This window comes from Equus przewalskii, chromosome 12 (genome assembly GCF_037783145.1).
Source record: "Equus przewalskii isolate Varuska chromosome 12, EquPr2, whole genome shotgun sequence".
NCBI classification, from domain to species: domain Eukaryota; kingdom Metazoa; phylum Chordata; class Mammalia; order Perissodactyla; family Equidae; genus Equus; species Equus przewalskii.
This window is the reverse complement of record NC_091842.1, coordinates 26,629,809-26,646,123: the sequence shown is the minus strand read 5'-3', so window position 1 is coordinate 26,646,123 and position 16,315 is coordinate 26,629,809. Positions and strand designations below refer to the sequence as shown.

The following is a 16,315-nucleotide window of genomic DNA, read 5'->3' as shown; positions in this document are numbered from 1 at the left end:
GGAGCTACTAGAAGACTGGAGAGGGGCTGGAGCAGATCCTTCCTACCACCTCCAGAGGGAGCATGGCCCTGCCCATAGCTTGATCTCAGACTTTCAGCCTTCAGGACCCGAGACAATAAATTTCTGTTGTTTTAACCACTCAGTTTGCGGTACTTTGTTACGACACCCCTAGAAAAGCAATACAACCACCACGGGCCATTTTCTCTGTGTTTATAGAAGTGATGCAGAAGGGTAGCTGCCCAAGACAGTGATCAGACTGAGAACCACTGTGGCAGGGGCTGTGGTCACTGCTGCCTCCCTGGGCCCAGCAGGGAGCCTGGCCAAAGCCAGGGCTCGTCAAGCCTTAGTAAACCATATTTTTTTAGCAACTTGATTCTTTGCTTATGTAAACATCAATGTAAACCACCATCTGGATCAAGATATAGAACATTTCCAGCATGCAAGATGCCCACTATGTGCCCGCCTGCCACACAAGGTAACCACTATTCTGACCTCTTTTGCCAGTGAGTTTTGCCTGTTCTTGAACTTCATATAAATGGAATTACACAGTATGTGCTCTTTTGTGTCTGGTTTCTTTTGCCCAATATTGTTCATAAGATTGATGAATCTTGTTGATATAACTGTAGTTCATTCTTTTTTTCTGGGGGTGGTGGAAGATTGGCCCTAAGCTAACATCTGTGCCAATCTTCCTCTATTTTGTATGTGGGATGCTGCCACAGTATGGCTTGATGAGTGGTGTGTAGGTCCACGCCTGGGGTCTGAACCTGTGAACCCAGGGCTGCCGAAATGGAGCGTGAGAACTTAACCACTATGCCACCGGGCTAGCCCCTACTTCATTCTTTTTTAATTGACATGTAGTATTCCACTGTACAAATGTATCACAATTTATTTGTCCATTCTACCATTGATGGATAGTAAAGCAGTTTACAATTTTTATGAATTGGCTCTTATGAATAAAGCTACTCTAAACATTCTTGTATATGTCTTTTGTCGAACATATGCACTCATTTCTCTTGGACTGGATTTGCTGGCATAGAGTGAGCATGTGTTTTACTTTAGTAGAAATTGCCGAACAGTTTTCCAAAGTGCTTGGAAGAATTTAAACTGGCCCACCCTGACCCCAGCAATGTATGAGAGTTCTGATTGCTCTGTATCTTGATAGCATCTGTCTTTTTATTTTTACCATTCTGGTGGGTATGCAGTAGTATCTCATTGTGGTTTTAATTTGCCTTTCACTGATGGGTAAGGCTGCTGAGCCCCTTTTCATATACCTATCGCCCATTTGTACCTGTGTGAGGCTTGCCCATTCTTAAAAATTAGGATGTCTTTTTCTTATTGATTTGAGTTCTTCATATATTCTGGATATGAGTCTTTTAATTAAGTTTTATCACACAAAAAATTTACACATTCATATGAACCAATGATCGCTTAAGTTTAAAAGTCATTTTGATCCTAATTAAATAAAAGCAACTTTTCCTGTCTTAGAAAATGACCCCAGATGACATAAGACATGACATATTCATTTCATAAGTCTACAGTGGGGCTGGCCCAGCAGATCCAGCCTGATTTTCACATGCTTGAGCAGGGTATTTGCTCTGGACGGGGCTCCAGAGCAGACTGCAGTTCACTTTGGGTGAGCTGGGGTGGGGGTGGGGCATGAGGCTCACTTGTTTCTTCTTCCTCCAAGATGGGCTGATGGTGAATCTGCATCGCTCCCATGGACCAGGGTGGTGGGGAAGCTCAGAGCAAGGGGACCAGGGTGGAGACAACCCCATCTGGCTGGTTCCAGAGCTGAGGTCCCACAACTAAGCTGCGTGCTGTTTCCTACATGTCTGCTACACAGCAGGTTCTGGGGACACAGAGGTGGTCAGGATACCAGCCTTATCTTGAGGAAGCTCACAGTCAAGGAGAAGAGTTAGACAAAGGAACAAGGAAGCCTGATATGGAGCACTGTCATAAGTGCTAAGTGTCACCTCTGTAAAGAGGGATATATGGTCAGGGAGCCATGGGAGGACGGCTGGAGGGTCATCTTCACAGTGTAGCTGATGCCATCTGAGCTGTGCCTTGGCGGGTGAGCAGGAGTCACCAGGCAGAAGGTGGCAAGAAGCACATTCCAAGCATGGGGCTCAGAGCAGGACTTCCCAGTGAGTGACAATCCTGTGACTGGAGTGTAGGGCATGTTGGGGTCAGGGCAGGAAGGTTAGGGTAGACCCCGGGATGGCAGAGACTTTCCTCCTTCAGCTTCCAGGGCGCCCTGGTGCCGGAATCATGTTTGCTGTGCATGATCTGTGGCTTACAGCCTTCCAGGGTACCTGGCTCTCAGGGTCAGTGTGAGCCTAGTGACTGCTTCTTCGCAGGCTGGGCTTTCTGTTTAGAGGAATCATTATTTCTGATCCCTCCGCATAGTTACCACTGTCCACAGAACAGAGCATGCTGCCTGACCCTTGGTGGGCACTCAAAAGTTGGGGAGTCCATCCCCTCCCCTTACCTGAGAACGCTTCTCTAAAAAAGAGCCACCTTTGGTTCTGTGTTGGTTTTCTTCTGGAGTTGGGACCTAGTGGACAGGAGGTGAAGGAAGATGTCCCCTCGATGCCCAGATTTCTGAGCCTCGTGGGGAGAAGTAGGGCAGGAGGACATTGAATAAGGGTGCCATGACCATGGTGGGCCCAGTCTTGCTGGGGTTCAGGGTCTGGGTGTGCTGGAGCCACGGCAGGTGGGAGGAGCTGCTCGAAGGGCATACCTGAAGGACTGGGCCTGCCAGAGGAAGCTTCTGGCCTTGGCGATCTCCTGGGCCAATCTCCTTAAATCATCTCCCTCAAATAGTGGCAACGTGGGGTCCTTGAAAAGGAGAAATGAGCCTGAAGTTAGGTCCATTAAATGACAGGATGGGACCTGAAAACTCAAAATCTCAGGAGAAGACTTTTAGAGCTAATTAAATGCAGCCTCCCCCGCAGGGCAGGAAATCTTATGGGCCTCAGCTTGCGTGTCTCCAGGGACAAGGAGCTCACCACCTGTTGAGGCTGTCATTCTGCAACTGGGACACTTTGAAATAAGAAGTCTGAGAGTCAGTGCAGGCAGGGGGCAGTGGCAAACCTGGATGGCCTCTGGACTTCACTGAAGTCAGCCCCTCTCTGCCCAGTAGAACAGAAGTGGTATATGCTCCTTCTCTCTCTATTATTCAACAAAATCTGTTCAGCTCTTTCTCTATTTCTTCTAGTAAAACAGAGCTTCACAGGCATGCTTTTTTCTTACGCCAACCAATGGAATTCCAGAGCCTGGCCTTAAAACCACAAATTCTCATAATTTGCAAGAGAATCTACGAAAATGATGAGGCCATCCCTTCTCCTTGGCAGTAGCAGAATGATCCCGTTCTGCATCCACAAACTAGTCAAAGAATCTGATTTGATAAGATACTAAACTGAGAACCTTCACAACATCGTCAAGTTCGTTTTCCTGTGCTGTACGGATGATCGTGAGTAACTGTTACTTTCACTTGTTCTGTTCTCTGTTTTATTTGTAATATTTGTCCCTAGAAGAGTTACTTGAACAAAGAAGTCACGCAAAGCACTCGACTTCCAAAATCATGCCATGTGCTGTGGCAGTAATCGTTAACCTCCAAAAAAGAAATCTGGAATTCTGGTTGGTTGTCTTATTTGATAATTTGCTGCCCTCACCACACTCCTGAAAGGTATAAATATGTACATAATTTTTCCATCAGATCAGAAGAGGATCATTGGTACTTTCCTCTTATCTCACGTGTATGATGGAACCTATGACTTTACTCAATTTATTACTTAACAGACCATTTGAATATCTGTGTTTCAATGAATTGAACACAGGGAGAGAGAAATATGCAGGAATTAAACAAAGAGGTTGAGAGCATGGGTGGCTGGGCTCCAGCTTTACCATCTACCCCGACTTTAGGTATATTCCTAAACCTTGCTGAGTCTGTTAATCATCTGGTGAATGGGTACAGCAATGGTTGGAGGATTAAAAGAGAGGTTCTGGGGGCCGGCCCCGTGGCCTAGTGGTTAATTTGGGCATGCTCCAGTTCAGTGGCTAAGGTTTGGTTCCTAGGCAAGGATCTACGTCCCTCATTGGTGGCCATGCTATGAGTGACCCACATACAAAATAGAGGAAGATTGGCACAGATGTTAGCTCAGGGTGAATCTTCCTCAGCAAAAAAAAAAGAGAGGTCCTATATAAAGCAACCAATCTGCACATGGTAAGTGCCCAATGAACGTAAACTGTTCTATCATTAAATTTCAACACCCCCAAACACTGCTTCCCCTAACCTGGAAGAGAGTCAGTCTACAAGGAGAGCAGCGGGGAAACACGACCCTTTTCAAAAGTTGATACTTTGACGAGAGAAGCAGAGAGATCTTTTTAGTTAGAAGGAAAAAGCCATGCCTGTTGTCATTTTATGGAGCCATTTCAACAGACCTCACTCAGTCACCTACCTTCTCATCCACGGAGCCCTTGGTCAGCAGGCCGTGAATTCTGACGAGCGTGTCCTCCCCAGCAGGGCAGTGGTAGCGGCCCCCGGTGAGGGAGGCCAGACGTCTCAGGAAGTTAGCCGCTGCCCTGGGGGGAGGAAGAGAGGGCTGCTACAGCCAGGCCCACCGACTGGCCTGGCTCCCTGTGCACCCCCAGCCCGTGGGGACCTCAAGTCTGTGGGGCAAAGGCCCTTGGCCCCCGAGACTGTGCCACGGAGGTCACATCAGCAGCACCAAGCCCACTCTCCTACCCAGTTTACGGGCAGCGGCTGCTGCCTGCAGTGGGTTCACCGTTAGTGTCGCCATTTAGACTGGACTCCCTGAAGGCCCACGGCCAGCACACTCCACCTCCATTTCTTAACTGGACATCTGTCCAGTGCCTGCTCTGCATGAGGCCTGGCAGAAACACAGTGTGCCCTTTATGGAGCTCATGCTTTAGACAGAGAGAGAAAATACACACCAGAGGAAACACTTTTGCCAATTATATTAAAGTTTTTTTCTGAAAGAGGCTAAATCTCTCTTGTCTAACACATGTTCTTCTATGGTGACTGTTCATAAAAATAACCATACACTGCTACTTTAAACGTTTTCCCCCTAAACATTCATAAATGTGCTCCCAAGAAAGATCAGGAGGGAAAACGCAACACGTGACTGGGGGAACCCGTGCAAATCCGTTTCCTGCTGGAGAAAGTAGGAGAGCGGGTCCTCAGATGGGTGAGTTGGGGTGGAGGGGGGCTCTCACTCTGTGGCAATCCCTGCCCAGGCCGTCCTAATTTTTGACTGACCGGCTTGGGCCTGGAAGAGATCAGCGTCTGAGGGGCACCCCAGGGTGAGGCGATTGCCCCTCAGACATGTGGCCATGGAAGAGGAATATGACTCAGGCTGGCTCCTCACTGCCCACCTGTCTGAGCAGCTCAGGGAAATGGTGTGCACCTTCACGTCTCTGTTCTCCTGGAGTCTCTGGACTTCACTCAGAATAAGGCTGCAGCTTGTGTCTGGCTTCCCATCGGTCAGGAGGTACAATCCTTCCACATCTGGAAAACTGAAAGCTTTCTGAAAGAGCATGGGAAGGTAGTCTGGCTGAAGGATAGGCACTAACCAGGAAGGGCAAAAACCAGTTGGCTGCTGTCCCCAAGGAAAACGTGTCTGATCGGATCCCACTGACTTGTCTGTTAAGACACAGACCAAGGAAACTGCTGAGGTTTAGGAGAAAGAGCGTGGCGCACCTCCTAGCTGGTTACCTTCAAGCAATTCACTTAACCTCTCTGAGCCTCTGTGTCCTCATCTATGAAGTGAGAACAATGAGAATCCCTTTCTCTTTGGCTTGTTGGGAAGATGAAATGAAGTAACACTCAGTAAATTCTAAAGTGTTCTTTGTGAAGTCTAAAGCATCGTGTAATATCAGTATAGGGGGTGATGGTATTTCTGTTTTGCTGTGGGGTTGGGCTCAACGGTGGAACTTGCCAGTAGTGCTTCCAAGACTGAGGTGCTCCCCTGAGCATGCAGGTGGGTCACCCACTGCATAGCTTCGTGACATGCCACATCTGTGGTCTCCACCAGAGTGTCCTGCCATAGTTGTAGGCCCTCTGCAAAGCTGAGCAGGTTGAAACTGGGGAGGGGAGAGAAGAGGTGGGGGGCAGAGAAGGGGAGAAAGCGATTGGTTGGAAGGCGCCCGTCTATCTGAATTCGGGTGAAGTAACCTCCGTGAGGACCGTTCATGCCTGTCAGTGGAGACCCCTCCAGCGAGCCCTGTGGCCCTCGGGGAGAGGGCTGTGGACCACCTGAGCATGAGAAGTACACGTTGAAGATTCTAGATGCAGACAGAAAGAGATTTAAATCCCACCTCAGCCACTTATTGGTTATGTGATTGTGGGCAAGTTATTTAATCTCGCTGAGTCTACTTTCCTCTTCTGAAAAATGGGGCTAATAATAGCAATATCTCATAGAGTCACTGTGAGGATTGACATCATGCATGGAAAGTGCCCAATAAATGTTTACTCTTTTTAATATAAGACAAGAATGAGTCCAAACCCAGGACTGGAGTCTCCTGCCGTCCTCTTAGGGTCAACACTTCTGGGCAGAGAGAACAGACAACCCAACCCCCCCAAACCCCCCTTGAACTAAAAAATCAAGTTGCAGGCCAGCCCTGGTGGCCTAGTGGTTGAGTTCAGCATGCTCCACTTTGGCAGCCCAGGTTTGGTTCCCGGGTGCAGATCTACACCACTCATCAGTGTGGCATACTGTGGCAGTGGCTCACTTACAAAAAAAAAAGAGGAAGATTGGCAACAGATGTTAGCTCAGGGCGAATCTTCCTCAGCAAAAAAAAAAAAAAAAAAATCAAGTTCAGCTGAAATCCACAATTCAAGACCATATGGTGCTTCCCTTGATCTACTTGCAGTTGTCCCTGGGCCTGAGATAGATTTCTAAAAACTACTTTACTTCTGCAGCAGAATGCAGTGTTCTTTCCTTCTCAAATAACTATTCAGAAGAGCATTTCTGAAACCTGTGGGCCCTTTGGAACTGTGAGGAGGGGGTGCCCTTGGCCAGGGAAGCCCCAGGAACTACCCACTGACATTCCTGACCCCACCCACCCCTACTCCTGCCTCTTACCTATCGCAGTGCTTCCGTAGCTGCTCCCAGATCAGCAGAATCAGCTCCGTCTTCACCTGCTGCAGGTAGGGGCCCATGGACCCCGATGTGTCCAGCAGGATGCACACTTTGCTCTCCAAAATGGTGCCAAACAGTCGTCGGCTCCCTGATCCAAGGTGGGTGGGGACAGAGGCAGGGAAGGAGTGAGGGGTTGCCCCTCTGTTGGTTTCCCTCACTGTAGCTATCAAATATAAGGTCTTGCAACACTTGCTGCCTGATTGATCATTGATCAGAACTCAACCCACTGGGAGATGGCCTTGGTGGTGATGTTGGAGGGGTCAACTGTCCAAGGGCAGAGTCAGTTGGTGGTCTGGGCTTTGGGAGATCAAAGTCTTGGCTGTGGCTTTGTCTGTGATGATGAGCACAAGTGGCTAAAGCACCCTGGGCTTGAGTTTCCTTGTCCCTAAAGTTAAGTGGTTGGACTACATGATGTCACAGTGTTCTTTGGGTCTGGAAAAGATGTTACAGAGCATGGAGTCCATCAATTGTTCAACAGAAGTCAAAGGGCATCCACTATGTGCTCAGCACTGTGCAAAGTACAGTGGTGAACAAGCGGGTCCCTGGCCTCATGAAGCTGACAGGGCAGGGAATCAGATGTTAAACAAACAGTCACAACTCTGCTGAGAGTTATGGCAAAGGGTTAAGGGAGTACAGATGGGGAGAATCTGACTCAGATGGATATCGGGTGGGGAGCACATAAGCTATGACTGAAGGATGAGCAGCAGCTAGTCAAGGAAAGAGGTGGGGTGTGGAGGTGAGGGAAAGGCTCTGAGTTGGGAGAGCAGAACATGGCATTCTTGAGGGAAGGGAAGAAAGCCAACACGGAAATTAAAAGACTGGAATGGAGAGACCCACAGGGAGAGGGACAATGGATAAAGCTGGAGAGGTTATTGAAAGATTTGTGATTCATTCCACGGAGAAACGGAGAGGGCCAGGGGCTTGCCCAGGGTCACACAACTTGGCAAGGACAGCCAAGATTCATACCCAGGTCCTCTGATCCACACTTTAGTCAGACAATCACTAACCCCGGCCCTTCTGGCTCCACAAGGCTAAATGGAGGTAACACAGGTAAAGGTGGCCAAACAGAAGGTGACGTGTCCAATGTTCTTGAATCACACCTTGGGGACCTCGTTGGAGGAAGTAGTATTAAAAATGGAAAAACTGCTACAAAATGGACCCACTGCCCCCCAGGAAAGGGTGGGCTGAATTGGCTGCATCCACTACCCAGGAATCTTTCAGGACTCATCCAGGGTATTCTCTGGCAATGCTCATGTCAACATCAGGACAAGAGGGGAGCCATCCTGAAACATGGGGGACATTCCATAACGAGAGCCAGCCAGGCAGTTGGCCAGTGGGGGGACCTCGAACCACAAATGGCCAGCTGATTCACCTTAGGAATCAGAGGATGGAAACACTGCAAGCCGCCGAGCCCTGTCATCTTTACCTGTCCAATCTTTCTAACTCTGCCCATTTTGTCCATCTCCTTCATCACTGCCCTTTTCCAGCCAGCCCAGTCTTTCACCTGGGCTACGAGTGGGTTGCCTTGATTCCACTCCATCCCCTCAACAATTTATTTTCCATGCGGCAACCAGAAGGATTATTGCCAATGCTAACTTGATCATTTTCCTCTTATTTAAAATTTCTTAGTGGCTTCCCATTGCTCTTAGGATAAAGGACAAAGTCCGGGCCATGGCCTCATCTTTCTGCACGGTCTCAACTTTTACTCCACCTCCCTCTCAGCCACACCGGCTTCCTTTCAATCTGTACTCAGCATCCTCCCCTGCTCGGCGCCTCAGTCATGCAGGTCTTTCCTCTTTGCCCAGGTAACATCCACTCATCCTTCAGATCTCAGCTGAAGTATCACCTCCTCAGGGTGGCCCTCGTGGTCTTCCTGTGCAGGTCCATTGCCCCTCTCAGAGGCTTTCACTGTACCATGCCTGTCTCCTCCCTGCACCTGTCACAGTTGCGACATTAGACTTGTTTGTGAGACACTTTGGTTAACGTCTGTCTCCTCTCAGACCATATGCTCCATAAGCTCGGGTCCATGTTGGATGTTGCCTTCCGCCATCTCCCCAGGACCCAGTGGGAGGGCTACACTTACAATGAATGAGTGAGTGAATCAGTGAAGCATCCTCTGGGTAGTTTTGCAGTATTAGATGGTGTGGGGGTGTGTGCCCTTATGTGAGGTGGGGAATTTGACTCGGTCTTCAAAAGGAGTAGCTGCCTCTCTGGTCTTCACACTCTTCTCAGCGGTAAATGGGAATTGGGGATGGGAGAGGCACACGATCTCTTTGGTCTACCTCAGCCTCTGACCTGATAACTACACCTGGAGCTTGCAGCCCCCTCCAGAGGCTTTGGAAAGTGGCAGTCATTGCTATACCCCACTGCCCATGGACTGTTTATACCAGGTTCTACTGCAGCGGATTGGAACTAATCGATTTGCACAGGAACGCAAGTGGCCCACACAGGGATCTCAATAAAAGGTTCCTGCCCTCCTCCCTCCTATTGTCCCAAGAACCCACCAGGTCCCAAAGCCTAAACACCCTCTCAACCAGTTCTAGCTGTCTTTCTGGGCTCTAAGACTGGATGCTGAGACCAACTCCTCTTGATGCTTAGCCCGCCCTTTTCTGGGATGTGAGCCTGGCTCTCCTCAGCCAGCCTTGTCCATTAGCCTCTTCCAGAGGGGCCTTGGTGCTCTTTGTAAAGAACAACGGGGGACTTCTTCTCTGTCAGGCCCCCCTCCCATCTCTACCTTCATGGACCAGTTCTATGGGACCCAATCAATATTAAATTGAGCCTCTTGAGGTGTGGAAGATGGCCTTGCAAAGCAAGCCTGGACAGGCATGGGTTCTCTCTAGTGCTCTCTGGCCTGAGCTCCACCTCTCTGTCAGCCAGCACCTTGCCTGACCTCCGAACCCAGAAGTCATGGTTGGATGACCCTCCTGGCCTCATCCCTGACCTGCCAGGTTATGAGTGCCTAGCCTGGGAGGGACTGATCCTGGGGTCCCTGGGGTTGACCTTCAACTTCCCCTCACGTCCCCCAACCCTCCAGCACAGCAGCAGGCTCACCAGACAATAGCCACTGCAGCCTCTGGACATAGCGCCGCATCACCTTCTCCAGGTGCGTGATGTACGCTTCCAATTCCCTGGGCGTCCACTGGATGTGTCTCACTGTCCCCTGGAGTAAGGCAAGAGAAGGCAAATTTCCCCCCATCAGCTATGTCTTCATATCCCCAACATCCCCCAAAATAGTTTAGTCCACTGTGGTTCATAATTTTGCAAACATTGTCAACCATACATTTTTGTTTGTTTGTTTAAAAGCTTCTTTTGTGAAACTACTAGATTTATGGTTCTAGGAAAGTGTAGGGGAATTGGGATGATGGTTTTATGGCAAATACGGTAATTATAATAATGAAAGATATAGGATCTCTAAATTTTAAAATAGAAAATCCTTAGCGGTAGGATGAGAGGTCCATAAATTTCAAACTAAAAGATGAGCTCGGATGGAGAGGGGGCAGCATGAGAAAACTCCCGTAAAATTCTTCTGGTGGATAATTTTGAATTTGGTGGCTTTTAGCTTTATAGTTTCCCCTAATGTGATAATGTTTTATAAAAGGGCAAGGAGAGAAAATGGAGTGTTTTTTTAAAAGGCATGATTAGATTTTCCTTTGTACTAAATTTACTTGTTCCAGTGTCAAAGCAATGAAAAAATATTACCTCAAAACTAGAAAATAGAGACAAGGACCCCCTCCCCTCCTGTCATAACCCCTGCTCCCCACCATCCTAACAGAACCATCATCAGTATGGTGGTACAGAGTTTTTATGGGTGAGCACGTCAGCCCCTGCCCTATGTTCCCAGTACTTGTTTCTCATCCTCACTCCAATGAGCCCCTCTAACCCTCGAGTGTGGTCTCAGGCACTCTGAGAGGCTGACTTCTCTTCCAAGGGGATTCTGCATCTCCTATGCCCTGAGGGCAGTCCCCCTTTGGGGGAGTGGGGTTCACAGAAGCAGGAATAGAAGCCATGGTGCATACATTCACATGGAGCTCTCCCCAACACACTCTGCCATTTGTGCCCAAGAAGAGGCAGGAGTTGGGAGGGAAACAAACAAACAAATAAATAAAAATCATGACTTACGTTGATCTCTACACTGGGGAAGACACTGCAGTATTTGGCTGATGCTGACCTCTGTGCTGACTTTTGATGAGAGCATTTGGGACCGATGTATCTGGAGATCTCCATCTTCAGCTTTTTTAGCCCATAATTTGCTACCCACTTTAGAATAAATGAAAGAACTATTATCTTGGGTAATTCAGGCTTAATTCAATGATTGACTCATCTTCTAAATCCTCAAATTTGAACTCTGTCTCAGTTTTGAAACGTGGGGATCCTAGGTCCTCACTGAGCATCCAACATATAGAGATTCCTTCTCCTGTGCTGGGGAGAGATGAACAAGAAATATGGGGAACAGGCAACTAAATGTATGGAGCATCTACTACTCCATAGTCTTGTGGACACTGTGGCTTCCCCAATATCCATTTCAACCCTCTCCCACAAAATTTGAGTGGAAAGCACTGATTGGTCTAAAGTTCAGACTCTAAACCAATTAGGATAATCTCAGTCTCTTTGTCACAATGAGAGATACAAGAACGGGCAGGCTCAAAGCACTCAGAGCATAGCATCCAGGATTGGCCCAATCAGAACCAAGCTCAGATTTTTACTGAATGGTCGTGGGAAGAAATATGTCCTATCTTCTGGACAGGAACAAGAAAGGGGGTTTCTGTTGCTTACAACCGAAAGGATCTGACACCACTAAGTACTTTACACAAAATATGCTTCAATTAATCATCATCCTATTAGATAGGTACAACTGTCTTCATTTTATAAACAAAAACACTGAGATTGAGTGTAGCAAAGTGACTTGCCCGACATCACCCAGCTGGGAAGTGGCAGACCAGACCCAGCTAGGAAGCGGCAGGTTTCGAATGTAGGTCTATTTAACCCTTTCACCATCTGCCACTTTAAGCAGTCATTCTAAGGAGGTTTGTCCTCACTTCCAAGTATGCTCACACTCCTAGAAATAATGGTTGGTGGAAGGAATTATTGCCTGAGGGGCATGTGCTCATGCCGACAACTTAATACCTCTTGGCTTGAGCAGACTGTATCCTTTCTGGGCAACTCAATAGAAGAGCTAGTCCTTCTTACTCCCCTTCCTTGAGGGTACTTCTTGTACACTGAGCCTGTGAGAAACAGAATAAGGTTACCTTGTGCACCTCTCTTCTCCTCCCCTCCCTCCACTGCTCCCTTTTTCATGTCAATTTCTCTGTCATTCAAGTCAGCGGTAAAATTCCTTAAGTGCAATTTGCTGAGAGGTAGAAAGGGAGGCTATTAGAAGGACCAGGTAAAGCATGCTGGGACCTCCTTCTCCACACCTCGATGAATTGTTACTGGGATCTAGCATTTGGCAGCAACCCATCAGGCTGGCCTGGGGGACTCATCTACACGCCCTTCCCAATCAGCCTCAGAGATGAGGACACACCCCTGGTGAATGGAGCGGGAGTGCTATATTCAGAGACCTTTGGAAATCTTATCTTTAATATTGATTTTTCTCCTCTTGGCAGTGTCAAGACTGCAATTCCACTTCCCTGGACTGGGAGACCTGAGTGGCTTGAGGATGGGCCTGCGGTGGCGGCACTGCTGCCCATGTCCTGGAGGCGTCTGCTTCCCACAAAACCTGCTGACCTTACGGTTCTCACAGGGCGAGAGGCTGTGCAGACATTTGTGTAACCCCCAACTTACCCACATTATTCCCTGTCTCTGTATAAAACAGCAAGAGAGACGTCTCTGCCTCCCTCGATTTGGTCTTCCTCCTCCGTTCGGCGGTCCCTTCTCTCTTTGGCTGAGCTGCAGCTGGAGGACATTTGGCCTGTTGGCTGGAGGAGCCTCATTGGTTCATGTGGTGAAGCTGTCCAGCTTGGCTTAGAGACTTGTCAATTTTAGCTGTGCTCTGCCCTCAAAGTGGGGTTCCCACATGGCTTTGAGGTCCTTTGGGACTCCCCCAGGTCCTCTGGCCTCACCTGGATCATTAAGAGCTAGGGCTGCCATTTAACGAGTCCTGATATTTACCAGGTGTGGTACTCAGGGCTTTCCATACCCTGTCTCATTTGACCCCGCAGTTCCCCAGTTTACCGATGAGGCGGGCGGGACTCAGACTCAGCAAAATAGAGCAAAGATTCCACCCAGGTCTTGCTGACTCCAGAACTCCTCTCTGAACCACTCTGCTATGTCTTTGACATTAGAAGTAAGATACATCCACGGTCTCAGGTTCTATGAGCTGAGAACGTTCATAAAAATACTGATGCCCTATCGTGACCAGCTGGCCCTGGTCATTATCCTCAGCCCGTTTGAGCCTGAATTTCTTCATCAGTAAAATGAGGAACTTATAGATTACCTGCCACGTAGGATTGATTGTTATATGCTTTAAATAGGACAGTCTTAGCAGAAGGGCTGGCGCACGATCAAGACCCGTGATCATTGGTCATTTTAGTGACTATCATTATGAATACGTGTCTCAGCCATGCCTGTCCGCCCCACCACCCACCAGCCCGACCACGGCCACGACTTACCTGGCGGGATGCCTGGCTGGTCGCTGGGTGGGCGCCATATCAGAGCTCTCAGAGGGGGACTCTTCTCTCTGTCAGGGCCACCTTTAATGCTCTAGAAAACAGGCAGTCTTTCCCGTCAGTGGTCTGTTCTCTGTGGCAGGCTGTACCCAATCACCCCAGTCTCAATCTGTCAATTAGGGACCTTTGCAGGGAGGGGCTCTGGGAGTAGACTCCTCAGATATGTTTGCCTCATCTCCTATGGCAGATTCAGAGGAGACTCTGGGTTTTGAGGTGAAAAAGTATGTGTGTGTATATGCGTGCGTGTGTGCGTGTGTGCATGTGTGTGTGTGTGTGTGTGTGATGAGAGAGAGAAAGAGAGAGAGAGCTAGGACAGCTGTGGGATTTGCCAGAACTTTCTGCATCAGTTACCCACCCCATTCCTACTGGACTGGGATTTCTGGGCCTCTAGCGTGATAAGCAACCATTCAGGTAACTTCTGTGCCCTGTTTGGCACCTCAGTTTTAAGGGCGGGGTTCCTCCACTGGGCACAACCAGAATGTGGTGGTGGTTAAACAAAGTTACGCAGGGCCCTGGACCAGCTGAGGAGACCTCCGGGTGAGCCGCTGTGAAAAAGGTTGGTTGCTGCTGCTCCAGGGAGCCCTGGGCCCTGGTTTCAGGAAGCCCATGAGAGGCCTTGGTGCAGCCTAAGCCCCCTCACACTGAATCAGCTCAGGAACCCCTGAAGGCCCAAGAGGCAGACCCCCAGATTCTGGGGTTTCACCTCAGAATTTGGGAAGGGAGCAGAGGGCGATGTCTCTGGGCCGGCTTCTGAAACTTTGTGTTCTTTGAATGAGGGCAGTGCCTGTGTGTGGACAGAATCTCCTGGAAATGCAGCCTCTGGGATGGGAGTAAGCTACACACTGTCTGGGTGGATTTCCTCATTCGGAAACATGCGCTGTGTTCACAAGGGTCTGTCAGTTAGTGAAAGACTGAAGAGCTCATGGGTTTCAACGCCCCTTCTGCTCACAAGCACTGTGGAGGCTGGGATCTCCCCCAGGCACACCCCTAGAGGCCCCTTCTGATTGCTGGAAGTGGGTATTTTGTGCAGGACAGGCTTGACAGGCTGTGAATGGGGATAAGCCCCAGCAGGCACAAGGCCACCCTCAGGCTCCTATCAGACCCCTGCTAAGCCTGGGGCAGCAGCAGCAACAGCCCGTTAGATACCCAAATACCCTAACTCCTTTGCCCCTGAGAGACCCTCCAGCATAAGCCCTCCTGCCTTACAGCCACGGTGGGTGTCAATTCCTTGGAGTCCCTAGCACCACAAAGCTGGGATAGGCAGGCAGAGCCGAAGGTGGGGTGGCGTGGGGAGCCAGAGCTGCCCCCAGAGCTGAGAAGCAGGTCCCAGAGCAGAGTTCCTTCCCTGGAGGCACCCAGGGACACTTACCCCTGAAGACCCTGCCCCCACCCCTGCTGGCCCTGGGTCTGGAGGTCTGACCCAGGGCACTTCAAGATCCAGGAAATACCAAGAGACAAGGTGGAAACAAAATCCTCTGTGTGTTATTAGGGAGGGGAGTCAAACCATTCTGGCCACCGAGGGGGCTGTGGGCTTGGAAGGACAGAGTTTCTTGGGCTGACTTCTTTGCTTGAGCATCTTTGACTTTTCTTTCGGGAGGGCTGCACTTTCCAGTTCTTTCCTGGACTGGTTCTTCAGGGAGGACACTAGTAAGGCACACTGCAAGGGGATTCAGAGGGTTAGCAGCACCCCAAATGTGGGGTGCCTCCAAGCAGGGGACAGAGACACACACATACACACCAGGCGGAAAGACTGGGGCCACTGGGGCCACTGGACTCCTCTTTGTGTCCTTAGAATGCCTCCTGGGGCTGAGAGCACTGCGGATCAATCCTATTAATAAGCACCATGTATGGAGGGCCCGGGATGCACCAGGCACTGGGCCAGCTAATGCCTAAAACCCTTATGCCAACAAGATATGCCAACTATGCCAGTAGGGCAAGTGCTATCTTATCCCCAATTTACAGATGAGGAAACCAAAGCTCTGTGAGTTTAAGGGACTTGCCCAAGGCCACACTATCAGTATGTAAAGGACCTTTGATTCCAACCCAGGTGGGTCTGGTTCCAAAGCCAGTGCTCTTTCCATATGTGGACCCAGCATCCACATACGCCAGTAGGGTCAGCATGTGCCCAGGGCTGACTCCAGATGCTGGCATATGACTCCAGATGATGGCAATAGTGGCGTAATACTTAGTTCCTTTTGCCTACACATTTCTCAACTGCCTGAAGGGTTCTCTAGTAATTATTCTCAATCAAAGCACTAGAAGACACCACTGGAATGTAAATAACATCCTAGGAAGAGTGGATTAAACCATTATTGCCCATTAACACCTCGTGACTGAGTTTCTCAGATGAGGGAGCACCTGAGGAGAAGGGCCCCTTTCAGGCAGGGCAGTTGAGGAATCTCTAGGGAGCCCCAGATCTGCCAGGCTGTGGCCTGCCTCCTAGAGCTCACAATGTAGTTGGGGAGATAAGTTGTCCTGCAAATGGTG

General features: G+C 49.3%; 1 protein-coding gene across 13 annotated transcripts in view; it reads right to left on the bottom strand.

Annotated features, from left to right (window-relative positions):
* Positions 1-1,356: 1,356 nt before the first annotated feature.
* VWA3A (von Willebrand factor A domain containing 3A) overlaps positions 1,357-16,315 on the bottom strand; it is a 56,995-nt gene continuing 42,036 nt past the window's right edge. For 7 of the 13 annotated variants that reach the window (XM_070568451.1, XM_070568452.1, XM_070568457.1 and 4 more), the window contains 13 exons: positions 15,333-15,485; positions 13,772-13,862; positions 12,945-13,055; positions 12,288-12,385; positions 11,283-11,420; positions 10,215-10,323; positions 7,107-7,251; positions 5,957-6,306; positions 5,398-5,545; positions 4,461-4,584; positions 2,741-2,838; positions 2,489-2,554; positions 1,357-2,163 (listed from right to left, as the gene is read on the bottom strand). In XM_070568451.1, the coding sequence (XP_070424552.1) occupies positions 2,503-2,554; positions 2,741-2,838; positions 4,461-4,584; positions 5,398-5,545; positions 5,957-6,306; positions 7,107-7,251; positions 10,215-10,323; positions 11,283-11,420; positions 12,288-12,385; positions 12,945-13,055; positions 13,772-13,862; positions 15,333-15,485 (1,617 nt within the window). In that variant the 3' untranslated portion in view covers positions 1,357-2,163; positions 2,489-2,502. Of the gene's footprint in view, positions 2,368-2,488; positions 2,555-2,740; positions 2,839-4,460; positions 4,585-5,397; positions 5,550-5,956; positions 6,307-7,106; positions 7,252-10,214; positions 10,324-11,282; positions 11,421-12,287; positions 12,386-12,944; positions 13,056-13,771; positions 13,863-15,332; positions 15,486-16,315 lie in introns of all 13 variants that reach the window. The other 6 variants (XR_011524882.1, XM_070568455.1, XM_070568456.1 and 3 more) reach the window with 6 other exon arrangements.